Source organism: Falco rusticolus, chromosome 2, assembly GCF_015220075.1.
Source record: "Falco rusticolus isolate bFalRus1 chromosome 2, bFalRus1.pri, whole genome shotgun sequence".
NCBI lineage: Eukaryota > Metazoa > Chordata > Aves > Falconiformes > Falconidae > Falco > Falco rusticolus.
Window position 1 is genome coordinate 37,314,019 of NC_051188.1, and position 14,871 is coordinate 37,328,889.

At 34.0% G+C, this 14,871-nt stretch overlaps 1 protein-coding gene across 4 annotated transcripts in view; it reads right to left on the reverse strand.

Annotated features, from left to right (window-relative positions):
- Positions 1-14,871, reverse strand: part of DIAPH3 (diaphanous related formin 3) — a 245,621-nt gene that overhangs the window by 86,133 nt on the left and 144,617 nt on the right. For all 4 annotated transcript variants that reach the window (XM_037376822.1, XM_037376821.1, XM_037376820.1 and 1 more), the window contains one exon: positions 4,436-4,560. In XM_037376822.1, coding sequence (XP_037232719.1) covers positions 4,436-4,560 — 125 coding nt within the window. The remainder of the gene's footprint in view (positions 1-4,435; positions 4,561-14,871) is intronic.

Below are 14,871 nucleotides of genomic sequence, written 5' to 3' on the forward strand. Positions count from 1 at the left end.
CTTAGAAAACCATAAGATGTGAGCTGGACTGATAAAGAGTACGCTGACTAAATTACTTAATTAAGCTTTTAATATGCAATTTAAATACTCTCCATAAACCCACTAGATTTTTGTTTTGAATGTACAAGTGTATTTTGTTCACTGTGCTTTTTATTGAACATTTCACTGAATGGATTTAATATTCTAGATCAATATAAATTCAACATTCTTCAACTTTCCTAATTAAAGGAAGCAGAACTGCAATAATAACTATAATTTCTTTTCATCTAGCATACATAAGATGACTGACACACTAGCACAATCTAATATATAGGAGAAATATTCATAATTATAGACTTTGTCAATAAAAGAGTGCACCAACTGTGCATATATCTGACTTCCTAAAGAAACAAGAATGCTAATCAGTTCATTAGGGGCCTTTGGGTTGTGATATTTAGCGACAGGATGTAATAGCCTGCTTGTCCATGGAGCCTAATTGTACTCAGGATGAAAAATTATTTCCAACAAAGCACCATCCTTCCTTTTTCAGATTTCCTGCTGGTTTCTTTTTATGAGTTGAATGCTTTTCAAGACATCAGCATCATTCAGCTTTCCTTGTCATAGGAATAAAAGTAAAGACAGGTCCAGGATTCTTCACGCTGTGCAGGATTATCTAACCTTTACATCAAACCTTTTTTGCTTTGTAATTTATTGAAGTTCCTGTTTTTTCTAAAAGTGGGCTTCTTTAATTAGTGTTTTTGTAGACATTACTAGAAGCCATATGTAACTTTACCATATTGAAACTACTGCCTGTCTGCTGGGACAGGTAGTAAGTGAGGGCAAACTATTCCTGTTCATAATATTTACTGTTCAAAATATTGTATTTGAATAGTCTAATAGAATGAAATATGTAGTATGGTTGGATTTAACTGTACTGATTTATTCTGATTAGACCAAATATTTATCTAGCCTGTTTCTGACAGCAGTCAATACCCAATGATTAGGGAAAAAAAGAAGGAAATTGGCAAGTATAGCACAATAATTCAACTAATGTAGTAGTATTCAGTTTCTAACAGTCTGCACCTTAGTGATTTTTCTGAGGTACCTCTGGACTACTGTGTTTAATAGCTCCAGGTGTACCATCTTTAGCTAATTATCTAAGCCTTATATGAAATTAATTTAATTTTCAGCCTCTACAACATCCTAAAAGTAAATGCTACAGTTTGTCTGTTGTGAAGAAAACATTTCTGTCAGTATATTTTAACCTGCTGGACAGTTACACAGGATGAACCCTGGTTATTTATAAGACACAGTGACTATGTTCCTAACTTGCTTCCTATATGGCATACAAAATTACATGTATTTTTAGTGTATTTTCCTAAGTTTTTTGATTTTCCACCTTCAGAGACCTAATCTATCAAAATATCCCTTATGCAGAAACTATTGCCTACTGCTGATCATTGTTACTGTTCTCTGCCACATCAGTAGGTATACAGCATACTTTTTGAGATGGGGTGATGGAAGCACTCAAGATACAAGTATTGCTGATTTTTATAGCAACTTACTTATGTTTTCTGCTTGCTTTTAACTGAAATTATTCTCAATTGTTCTAATATAAAGTTTTTTTCTCCAGATCTATTACTCTATAATCATTGAGGTTCACTTACTCCTTTGTCAGCACCTGCCAGTATCTCCCTTCCAACATGAGGTTTTTGGTTCGGGTTGTGGGTTTGTGGTTTTTTTTATATTAATCCAGAAAGAATAATCATTCCACTTTTGACCCAAGAAGTTTCTTTCCTTGGAAGTCTTTGTAAAACACCTTGTTGAAAGGTGCATGGAAATTCAGTTATGCTTTACTGTCCTACCTTTATCTGCACACTGTAATAGATTTGCAAGAAGTGAATTCTCTTTAAAAAACCCATGCTGACTCTCCCCACCACATTTTCTCTCATACATATACATGTTGGTCCTGTGTTTATTTAGCCTTCATCAGTTTTCCTGGCAGAGAAGTTTGACTTGCGGATGCTCCTTGCAGACCTTTCAGAACACTCAGATGCTTCCTTTCAGTTTTAGTTCCTCTGGTGTCTTGGGCTAACTTAGTATAAGAATCTGTAGTCCAATAGGTTTATATTTGAGTTAATTTTAAAATATTTTCAAGTCTTTTGTGACCACTGCTTACTCCTCGGGATTTATTGATATTTATTTCATATTTTCCTTTAAAAAAAACTTCTACTGACTCCTTCATTTGAGATCATCCTTCCATTCAAAATGCTGCACAATGCGGGCAAACAAATTTCTCCTTTAGAGGAAACTAAAGCAAAAAACAAAGTTAGCTTTATGGCTATGGCTTATCTTCCTGACATACACTGACAATCTACATTTTCTCTGGCAGGATTACAGCTTTTGAGATGCTTGAAAAAGACAACATGTAGATCCTCCTTTGCATTTCCTAAGATGATTATTATCCTTTTTAAGCAACCAGTAAACTGCTCTAATGCTTTTCATATATGAGACTTGACAAGGTCCACCTATTTACCCTACCTCACTTTTATTGTATTTTAATTTTTCACACTATTTCTCTACAACTGTGACTTATTCTGTCTTAAATACAATTTATAACCTTATATCCCAGTATTCCATTCACTTCCTGCCATCAAGTTTCAGAAATGCCCAATATGTCAGTAACACAAAGAGAAATGAGGCATCCTACATAAACATTTTTTTTTTTATTTTAGATGTTTGATATGAGCTAAGAAGTACATATTTATTCCTCAACTTACTTTTCCTGTGCTTTCCTTCTTAAGTGAGACTAATTTTTTCAGGGTATTCTTCACTCATTCTCAACTGAATTTTGCTAATTTCTTTCATAACTACTTTAAATATATCGAAGTTTTATAACCATATCTCCAAAGAAAGCTGTAAACTAAATTATCTGTTACTCCAAACTCTAGTCCTTAGCTTAAAAATGCAAAAGGTTATAGGCATTTTAAGTGCCATCATAATGACTATTTTGGATTAGGTGATCATTGTAAGTCCCTTCTGACTGAAAGTCTATTCTATTCTAACAGATTAGATTAAGAAGAGTCTGCCCTTTTTCATAGGTTAGATTTCTTAATAAGTGCTTCCCAGTCCTAACTTCCTAGACTACACATCATTTTTTTTTTAAACCAAGCACAGACTTACAATATTTCCTAACAATATTTCTGAGAAAGTTATTATGGATATATTTTCCTCTTAACTTCCTAGCAATACTTTATCTCTTGTCTTCAGGACCCCTCTCCTAGTTCTCCTGTTATGCTATTGTCTTATTTGGAGACAAAACTTATGTTTTGTGCTATAGAGACACCATGCTGGTGGGCTGCAACATATCTCTCAAAACCACATTTAGCTGGAGAAAAAAGTCGGCAACAACAAACAGAACAACCTCACCAACAAAATACCTGACCTCACAAAAATTTTGTAGCAACACTGAAAGGTTACAGCTAACCCACATTATCCAAAAAAGGCCTAAAGCTAAGTTGTAAACACTCTGGTTGCAGCTGTCTACTGAAGATGGAACTGGCCCTAATGCAGCAAGAACCAGGTATATCCACTTGACCTCAGGGTCGACTTGCCATCTCTTTAATAGCATGAAGTTAATCATGAAGATTGTCTCCTGAGTCCCCCTGCCTTTGTACCAACTAGGTGATAATCTAACCATGACTACAGAGGAAATTTCAACCTGTCTCTGCTGATATTTCTGCTTCTAGATTAGTCTCGGCGCCAAGTATATACAACTATCATCTGGTAGGGAGGTTTAAGCGAAAGAATGTGTTTTTCTGCTTTAATTGAGTACCCTCGTGTGACAAGGCTTTCTTATGAGAGAGACAGGCAGTGAAGTTGTCTGTAGGATTTGGAATAAATAGTGAGAAAAGGAATTCTGGCAAAAATAAGACCAGAAATTAGTTTTCACATACTATGAACATAATCTCTGAATTAAAAGAAGGTTTTTAGTTCTGTGGTTGCATGTACAAAAACATTAACAGTGGTAATACATACACTAGAAAACAAACACAGGGTGACAGACATCTTTTTCTATGGTACACATTACAAAAAAAAATATCATTTAGCACTAAAGTGCTTAACGTTCCCATTCTAAGTTTCTCTAAGTAAAGAAACTTAGCGTTCTACATAGTGTAAAACCTGACATCAACCATTTTCCCCCCTCATCCTTTCCACTACAGATGAATCCTTTAATTGGACTGTACATGTATTTAGTTTTTGTTTGTTGGGTTGTTGTTTGTGGTTGGTTTTGTTTGGGGTTTTTTTTTTTTTTGGGGGGGGGGGGAAGTTAATTTTTTTCAAAAATAAATGCTACATAGACAGAAGTTATGCAAAGAAATGCAATGTTTAAGGTAATGCAGTTAAATTACTTCTGGTTTTGTTTTTTTTTTTTTAAGAATACTCCAAAGGATATTGACATTTTTGCTACAAACTTATCGTGCTTATCTTCAGGAACTGGAAAAGTCTGCAAATCCTTCTCAAGCTGGTGGAGTTGCCTCTCCATATGCTTCAGGCTCTTCTCCAGGTTTTCTGCCGAGACTAAAATACAGAACATTCATTCCGTTAACACCTTTGTTTGTAAAATACATTTTACACGTTTAATTCTGAAATAAAAGCACACTGAACAAACTACAATACAAGATGAGGGGGTCACTCTAATAATGTTCAATTCCCCTCACTTATGCAGTTGCCTTACCCTGATTAGATGTGTGCTGTTTGAACACTGTATTCTGTGCCTAAGATCTTGCACTGTAATTAACAGTCTGTTTGAAATAACCTGAGATACACATATGCCTGTCTCTCCTTTCTGATTAACCAAAGGACAAGTTTTGAAGCTACTCCAAGAACAAAGCTTTCTTCAATCTAATCCTGTTAAAACAGAAAATATGAAAATTTGTACGGAAGATCATGAGGAAAATAAGACCCTGAAAACATAGAGAAAATGCGGCTATTAAACACATACACATGAAACCTAAGACTCAATCGCCTAGTTTGAAAGACGATGTCTGGTAAAACACACCACAGAATTTATCAGAGCGGAAGTGTTTGCCAAGCTAGAGGGAAGTGCAAGCATTTCAGAGGGTGCAGCAGAGCAAAACAGGGACTTAGGAGAAAGAAGAGTATAGACGAAACATAAGGGATTGATAGAAAAATGTAGAAAAAGTGCAAATTTTCCTTATCTGAAAAGGAGAAATATAATTTTCATCCATTTGAAGCAATGCATGGAAGTTGAACACTTGATCTGTAAATAACCAACTAAAATAACAAGACTGTAAGAGTCACCTGAGAATAACTCCTGTTAGCATGTATTCTGTCTTAGATTTATATTATTGCAATCAGTAAAAACTTATTTCCTGATTGTTTATGAAGTAAACATAACATTTAAGTATGTTCCGTGGGAACAATATCTATAGATATGAACATACTCTGAATTTTAGTATAATGACTTGGGTTTTTTCTTCTTTTTCATTATTTATTTAATTCATAATATACTGTACCTATAAAGGTAAAGCTACCTTAAACTTAATCTAAAAAAATCCCTGGAGAAAGTTGGTGGCCCTATGATGTCACTAGGAGCTGGAGTGGATCCATGATTTATCCACTGAGTAGTTACGTGACGGAAAATGTAAAAGATACACACACTGAACACATCTTTCTCTCATAAAAGTCTGTCAGAGTAAAATGTTGCATAGCAACTACAATCCCATTCATAGCAGAAAGGTTAATGCAACTATAAAATTATCAATGGCAACCTGTTAAAATGTTAATATAACCCAAAAAAACCCAACCACCACACAACTTGGAGACAGTAAACTTTTCTGAAAAGACAATATAAATTTATGTTCACATTATAACTCATCACTTGGTTTATAATTACAATTTTTAAAACCCTCTGTTTACTCAAAAATACCATTTTCCAGTTTGATGTTAGATTTGGCAGATTTTCACTCAGCAACGGGTAAACCCAAACCATCACCAGGTAGGTCAGCTGGCTTCAGTAGTTAAGAAACTGACTTGTTTAGGAAGCAGAGCTAAAATTAGAAGTTGACAATGTTGACTACAGATGTGTTTCAGTCTTCACAGGATCCAGAAACAAACGTGATTTTAATCAAGTCATACTTCTGCTGTGATAAGAAGCCTTTGACGGTAAGCACACACAAGTTTAAGACACTGATTTACTTAGAAAGCTGCTAAGAAACACAGAATATAATACCTTGTAGTTAATAGAACTATCAATAGGACTCTTCACAGTGTAGTTAGTCTGCATAAAATGAGTTCACAGCATAAAATTAAAGGGACATACTTAAAAAAAGTCACAATTATGAGACTCGGCAAGTACACAGGTTTAAAAACAAAATAAACCAGAAAACCCAAACCCACCAAAAAATCCTCTACATCATTTGTGGGTAGCAGCTAACAGCTACATTTTTTTACCCCAATGTAAACAAACAAACCAAACAAAAAAAAAACCCCACCAAAAACCCCCAAGCCAACTCAATGCCTAGAGCTGATCAACAGGTTGTATACAAGAGATTTTTGAATTCTTGCTTCCAGAAAAGCCAATTTTTTATTTCTATTACTTCAGTTCTTTGACATTGAACAGTTACATATTTGATCAAGAACCTTTACATCTCTATCTTGTTCTGAAGGGTGGGGTTTTTTCCCCTCTGTCATGATCTGAAGTGGTTCCTGAATATAAAAATTCTGCATTCCTTTGATTTCAGCAGTGCACAACTACTCAATATATTTTCCTTTAAGACTATATTTCTGGTGACAGTCTCAAGCAGAGGCTAGCTCACAACATGATGGTATTATTTGGTACTATTGTCTTTGCAATGTTCAATTTTGTGAAAACATATGAAAAAAATAATATCTGTAAATATTAGCAGATCTTCAACAAAAATATCACATGAAGCGCCTGCCAACCTTCCCTCATGCCCATCTGGAAACATGTTATAAAATCTGAAGGGACATAGAAGAATGGCAGAAGATTAAAAAAAAAATATATATATTCCTAACTTTGACCCCTAATCCTGAGAGAATTCAGGTATAAACTCAAGCCAAATTGAAGCAGGCAACTCATAGGACAGTCTGAAAATGAAGTCAGACTGGGGTTTTAAATGTCAGTGAGCCCACAAAACCCAAGTTGTTTGTTGAATACAACACATGTGTGCCGGAACAGTCTCTCACTTATACCCTCTGAACTCTCACGCTCCTTTTCGAAAAGGCTCCTGATATTTTTATTGGTAATAATTAGATTTCTCCACCTTCTGCCTTTCATGGTTAAAACAACTCTGTTCTTAAAATTTCCTCTCTTGATTCAGGTTTTCTAATAGCACCATTACTCCAGAAGCCTCTTCACCTGCTTCTGTTTTAAAACCTTTCTGCATACTATTTCAGGTGATGATTCACCAGCCCATTTAATGTTTGCATTAGTCTTTCCACAGTTCTACTGAAAATACCTTATCTGATTATCTTATGATAAAATATCCTTTTTTCTTGACCATAGCTCTCATCACAGTACCAAGATGCATGATCTTGTACTTCATACTATCGATTTTATTTTCTTTTACTCTGCTTCCTCAGGATCATTCAGTGATGACAACCCAATCCCCCTCTCAGCTGGCAAAGTTGTCTAATCCTTTGTCACATCACTCATTGGTGAGATACCACAACTTTATTTTTTTGCCATATTCCTTCCAGATGATACTTTACTCCACTGTTTATTCTAATGAATATTCTCCCATTTTACATAATATCAAATGTTTTCCTGAAGTCAAAATAAGTTCCATGGATCGAAAAAAAATATAATTAAAGCTAGCAGATTACTAACAATAAATTTGTTTTCATTTTATGCTACAGTCATTGCCATGTTTGATTATTCTTTCCTCTATAAATTTTTTTATCAGTAAGGTCAGATGAAGAGATGTGTAATAGCCCAAACCATTCTTTTCTGCTCAGTTTCTTAAGTATTCCGTAATCACACAGCATTACTATAGCCACAGAAAAACTTTGTAAAAAATGTACTTACTAAACTTTTAGTTCCATATCTCGGTTGTCTCAGAATGCAGAAATGGAAACCGGTATTTACAATATGTGAATACAGTACTCTGATAATTTTTTTTTTTCCCCCAACAAATTTCTACAGAGATATTTTTCTCCCCTCTATCCCATCCCCAGATTATTATCCTTTCTTAAAATTAAAGCAATATTTAATCTAGTTTTGAGCCTATACCGGTTTTATATTAAATACTGGAAATAATTCTCCAAAGCAAAGCACTACTACTTGTATGCTCTCTCATTTATATTGCTGTAGACCTCTTCCTGCTGCTTTTTGCAACAGACATTTCAGCTGATATTTCAGCAATCCTGCATGCTGCCCACCCTGTATGACAATTTTCTTGGATGGTCGCAATCTCCATATCAAGAGAGACTTTGTCTTGACTACAAATATTTCACTTCCCTTGGGCTGTTCCTTCCCCTGTATTCTTAGGGAAGAGTGTAACAATGACAAGCTGCTGATGCAAAAAACAATATAATATTGTTTTTTCATCAATATCATCAATATTTTCATCAATTTCATCAATAATATTATATGACAATATAATATTATTCAGATAGTAATAATATCTGAAAATATCTGAAAATATACTATTTCTTTTGCCATTTGAATTTAATACTGAACTGATAGACAAACTTTACAAAATAAATCTCTAATTGCCAACATATTATTAATGAAGCATTTAAAATTGATGTTAAATGACTAAATACAGCCTAAAAAACACCAACCCCAAAAGCAACCAAAAAAATCCCTGTATTGTCAGGTGGTTTTAGAGCACTAACAAAGAAATATTCCAGAGGCAAAGTATTAGGAGGTTTCTGTAAACACCAGCAAAGCCCGAAATATCCATTAACAGTGGAATAAGATCTAGTTGCATATACATAGTGTCACAGATGACTGAAAATACAATCTTTATGCTTTATTTCTCCCAAGATGACATTTTTTCTTGTCTTCTACAGCCATTTTCGGCATTTTTGCCTTTTTTCCCCTTATTTGTGTGTGTGTGTGTGTAACAAGCATATATAATACTCTTGCTGAAATCCTTTTTCCCCAAAACTCTGACAATGCCGTTGCCTCTTGAGCTCCCAGACTTCCCCTCCTCTAGTCAAAGCAGGCTCTAGTTGCACACATGAAAGAAGCAGCTCTCTAAGAAGGATTTAATTAATTTTCTCCTACTTTGAATTCAAATATGAGCACACTAATGTCATGTAATTGGTAAATGTATAAGTGTTTTTATACCCAGTTTGCTAGTAATACTACCGCCATCAGTAGGAATAGGCCTAGGACCTTATACTAACAGTGCCCTACACTACTACACAAGAGCCCTGGCCTGCTAGACTTGTTATAAACTTCTTTTGAGAACCTCCTAGGTGAAATGCATCCTGAGAGCACATATCTCTTTTTACACTATATAGTCTAAGCTCAGAACTTGAAAATATGGGAAAAAGTTGAAAACAGAAACCCCCTAACGAACAATTCACTGATGGTCAATTATTCATCACTGGATTGCTATTGGAAGAAAGCAGCTGCTAAGGCAAGGGGAAAGAATGGCCAAGCAAGAGGTTATGACACCTGCCCCAGCAAAAAGAAGTCATATCCCTCAGTGCTGCATGTACACAGTGATACATTGCAGTGGTGGACAGAGAGCTGCCAAGAGACAGAACCATCTTATAAAAGAAGAAAATAAGTTTGGAGGAGGGAAGAGAAAGAAGACCCTCACATCACTTGTGGCTTCCCTCACTGAAGAGCTCTTGAGCCTCATCACCTCAACCCTAGGGGACGCAGACAATAAAGTACTGGACTGCAGCATATTGTATCTTAACAACTAATTTAGGATATGACTGTTCATACAATCACAGAATGGTTTGGGTTGGAAAGGACCTTAAAGATCATCTAGTTCCAATCCTCCTGCCATGGACAGGGACACCTTCCACTAGTTCAGGTTGCTCAAAGCCACAGCTAGCCTGGCTTTCCACACTTCCAGGGATGGGGAATAATTAAGTTATTTTTAGTAACTAACTGCTTTGAATACACAGTGATAGTGATTAATAATGATTAAGAATGAACCATTAGCATGAAACATTAACGAGCTTCAGTCTAGTAAAATTTAAAATAAAAGTTAAAACCAGCCAGATTTATCAGTCTTCTAAACAATCCCTCACTGTGATACAAGAATAATTTATTTTTTAAAAAAATAAAAAACCCTAGAAAAAATAAATATGTAAATATCTATAGTGAAAAACAAGAAATAATTTCAAAAACAGAGGATGTTAATCCTTATAGTTAACAAAACATGGTCTATGGGAGAAGGAATAGAAACCACAAATATGTCAAGCTAAGAGGTAACAAGATAAACTCAAGGAGGACCAAATGGTTAACCAGACTAAACAGGAAATTATTTGAAAACTGTGTGTGAACTATCCTAATTAGCATACTAAAAGATCCACCCTGGAGCAAAGAAAGATCCCTACTAACAAAGCCCCCTCCCCGCAGAATGTGGCCAGTGGGGAAAAAAAAAAAAAAAAAAAAAAGCTCTACCTTTAAATGGATACAAGGCTAGTAAGAACCAATGAGAATTAAGTTTGATTAAACATAAACAATTGTTCAAAGTCTATAAAATATTTTACTATGGGTTAAAAGGTGTGCTAGCTTCGTGGATTTACCACCTAGCACCCATGTCTCTGTAGACATGAAAAAAACAAGACACTCTGTGAATCTGCTCTTGTACACCACGTAAAGAACCCAGATTTGGGATAACAACTCCAATCTCTAACTCCTCAAGACAGATATATAGGCAGCAAGATACTCAAGCCTAGACATACATGTATATGTGCTTGCAGCGCTTCCCTACTCATTAAAATTAAGCTTTCTCACCTTCAAGGGTTTATACCCTCACAATGTATTCAGCTTTTCTATTTCATTGCCCTTTCCACCATTTTAAGGTTCTTGCAACTGATTTCTGCATAATCCATTTGATATTTTTCCTTTGTCTTTTAGAAGATATCTACAGTTTTACCCTACAGAGTAGCAGTATTATTTTGTGTCTTAATCTCACTATCACTTAAAACACTATACAACAATGAAATCTCTCAGTAACACGCAGATATTTATATCCAGTTGAATATATATGAAATTAGTAATATCAAACAGCTTTATCTGAATCCTGATGGGTCTACAGATCAAACTGTCCACATTTTTAAATAACTGGGGGCTCAAGGACTGCACCAGGGATTGGCCATGATACTTAACTGTAGAATCACTGCATGATACAGAAAGCAAACTTCTCATGGACTACTGACATACTTCAATATCATATCAGAAATTAAAGTGTTATTTTGGCAAAAATGTGCAAATACTCAAACTCTTGTTTAATATTTGATTTGTTAACTTATACTTGTAAGAGATGCATATATTTCTATGCCCTAAAGAAAGAGAATGTTTCACTTACATTTTAGTAGTTCATTGCAAATCTTATCTTAAAAATACTTTCCAGATAACAGTACTGTGCACAACTTAAAGCTACAAATGTTAGAAGAAATGAGATTTGCAAGAATTACCTAATAGTATTGCATATGTTCCATCAGCTCTGAAAATCTAAATTTTTAGTGCAGTGAAATGCACTCAAACAAAAAAGCACAAGGTGTGTTTAATTACTTATTTTTAATAAGATCAAATTATTATAAAATTGTTTAGATGGGAAAGTGCCAAGTTTGCAGTGTGCTGATATTGAACCTGTGTCCCAATAGCGCAAAAGTTTTTGATCCATTACAGGTATAGACAGAGGTGCAGAAAAGATCAATAAACACAAAACTGTAGACTTATTTAAAAGTATACTTAAACCACACCACCAAGATTATCTCACAAATTTCCCTTTGCAAATATTTAATGCTCTGATGTGGCATCCTAAATGCTGGAGTAGCACATTTTTATGTCTTAAATGGTACATTTCTGGTAAATAGATATATACTTTTAGCCTAAGATTTTAAAGACTAAAAAACAAGTTCTCTTCAAATAAATTAAAAAAACAGTAGCCACAAAACAACATGTTTTTTCAGTCTTGTATAAGAATCTCTTTCACACAATTTAGAGCTTGAAATAGTCTTCTCAACTACTGCATTATTGGACAAATATTTATAACTTCCTCTATTGCTTAGTGCTCTATAAGACTGTAAAATTAATTGCTGAAAACATTACATGTTTTCTCAGTCTTGACAACAAAAAGCAAGAAAAAAAGATGGCTTTTAATACTTTTTTAAAAAATTATTTTTAAACAATGGTATCTCAAAACCCTTTTTGCATATGGAATTCTTTGTCTGTCATTACTTCATTACACTTCAGTATTTATTTTAAGGTTAATACCATTACTTTACAGTTAATAGGAGTCTTGTTTGAATGCCAAATCAACCCAAAACTTCAATTCCCATTACTGTTAATCTCTTTAAGCCATAAAATTTAGTATTTGCTATTTTCAGCAGCACATTTATATAATCATCATTATAAGCAATCTAACTCCGCCTTAAATCATAGAGTTGCTTTTTTCCACCAAGGAAAACAAGTCTCAAGAAGGCAAGTCTGTAATCTTACTCTTTTTGATAGTTAGGCATAGTTAGTTGATCTAATATCTAAACTAATTTGTACTTGTGGTAATTAAGTGAGATATTTTTCTCTTCTTTATTACTCCCACACCTATGCTTTAGTTCTCTTCCTGATTGTGGTATTTTAGCCCTCCACTAACAACAGCTCTTAATTTTGCCTCATCACCTCATTTCACTAGGACATTTTTACTTCTAGTAACAGTAAATCTTTACTGAAGTAACAGTAAATCTTTAGAAATCACAATAGCTACAACTGTTCCCCAAATGAGCAAGTTCCTTTACAAAATTAAGTATTGCATTCCTGTTTAAACATTTATTTCACTAGTTCTCTTTTGTCCAACTTCAACAGCTGTTTTCCATGGGGCATAAAATCAATTCTTTACTATGATAAAATTCCTGAAATTAAGTCTACATTTCTTTCAAGATTTTTTTTTTCCACTTAATATAATGAATGTTTAGTTTAGCTGCCTCTAGACTAATTTACAAGAGTATTCAATAGCTCTTGTAAAGTATACATTAGCTTCTTTCCATATAACCTAAAGCATAAGGTACATGTGATATCTCCCCTTTGGTCCAGTCTCCATATGCAACCAACAGGATCACAGATAAAGAAAGCAGAAGTTCTCATTGGTGCAAATAATAAAGTGATTTTCACTCAGAGGATAAATCCTGTGTTTTCACTATAATGTTGATTCCTGAAATTTTGTGACTGTTACCACTAGATTTTGAGTTACAGCCCTGTGCGTACCAGAAAGTTGGAACATAACCCACTTGTCACATTCTCTGCCATTTATGGAAGTCTCTGAATAGCTACTTTCAGTTGTATCTCATAAATCTACATATAAAAAAACTAACAAAATCACAGACAAATTGTATATCGTAAGTGAAGCTACATACCTAATAGCTGAATTAATTTAATTAACATCTGAGAATGAAGGATACTGTTCCTTTTTCAATACTCCAAAGAACTCTTTTTACACTTTCTGAAAAGCCAATAAAAAATAAAATTCAGGTAGCAGACACAGTATAAAAAAAAATGAACCTCTAAAACCAGACTTCTGGTTGGTAGCATGTCTCCTGGTTATTCTTCATAGCCATCATTCTTGAAAACTATCATTTAAGGCAGAGAAACATCCCATACATAATATAAAAAAATTGGAAAATTAACTTTGTCTTTAAAAAACAAAAGGACTTTAAAAAACCCAAAACAATTAAGATAAATTTTTACTATGTGAGTTACAAACATATTTCAAAGTAAATCTCTGAATGGTCTACCATTCCACACTAAGAGTCTGCTATAAGAACTTAGAAACCTGCATGATCAGCAAGATACTGGAACAATCTATTGATTTTGGTACTGACTGAATATAAAACAGTACGGAGTAAATCGTGAAGCTTGTAATGTTTTCTGAAAGCACAAAAATCCCCACCCAAACAAACACAACAATCCTGAATACATGAAAACACATACTGTGAATTTGCAACCTAAGACAAAATAAAAGTGCAAGCAATTCATAGCAGAAAGCATGTTATTTAATATTATTGAGAAAATGGCCATAAACTTTTAGAAATTCTGTAATGGGAAAAAAATATCCTTTCCTTATGACATATAGTTTGCTTATAGTGTGTATATATATATTATTACTGTTTTTTCATGCTGTTCTAATGTTTTTCAAATATTGCAGGTGGAGGTGTTCTACTTTTTAATGAATATAGATTAAACTTCATATTTACAATTTGGTTCCTAGCTTAAAAAAAAAGCCTGAAGTTATTTATCTATGAAAAAATCTGAAAAAAGTTTCAAAAATGAGAAAAAGGACAAGTTGCCTGCAAAGTGACGAGTTAATGACTTTTAGAGAAAAGAAAACATGCAGGTTTATATTGTTATTGCAGAATGAAAGACTATATACCATTACCTGTAAGGTCTGTGTAAATTAGTCAACCAAATAAAAGAGGCCTGGATAAATGCAATATAAATCTTTAGAATACCATAAAATAAAAAATTAGTAAAGTGTATTAAATTACCCAAATATTTCTTGTCTGGAATACTAATAGATAAAGTAGGAAAGTAATTACATTTAAGAGAAGAGACAGCTTTAATTACACGAATCTTGAGGAACTGTCATATCAGTATGCTCATTAGCTGCAATGAGAGTTCCTCCTGCTGATCTAAGAGTACTGAAAAAACAGGAT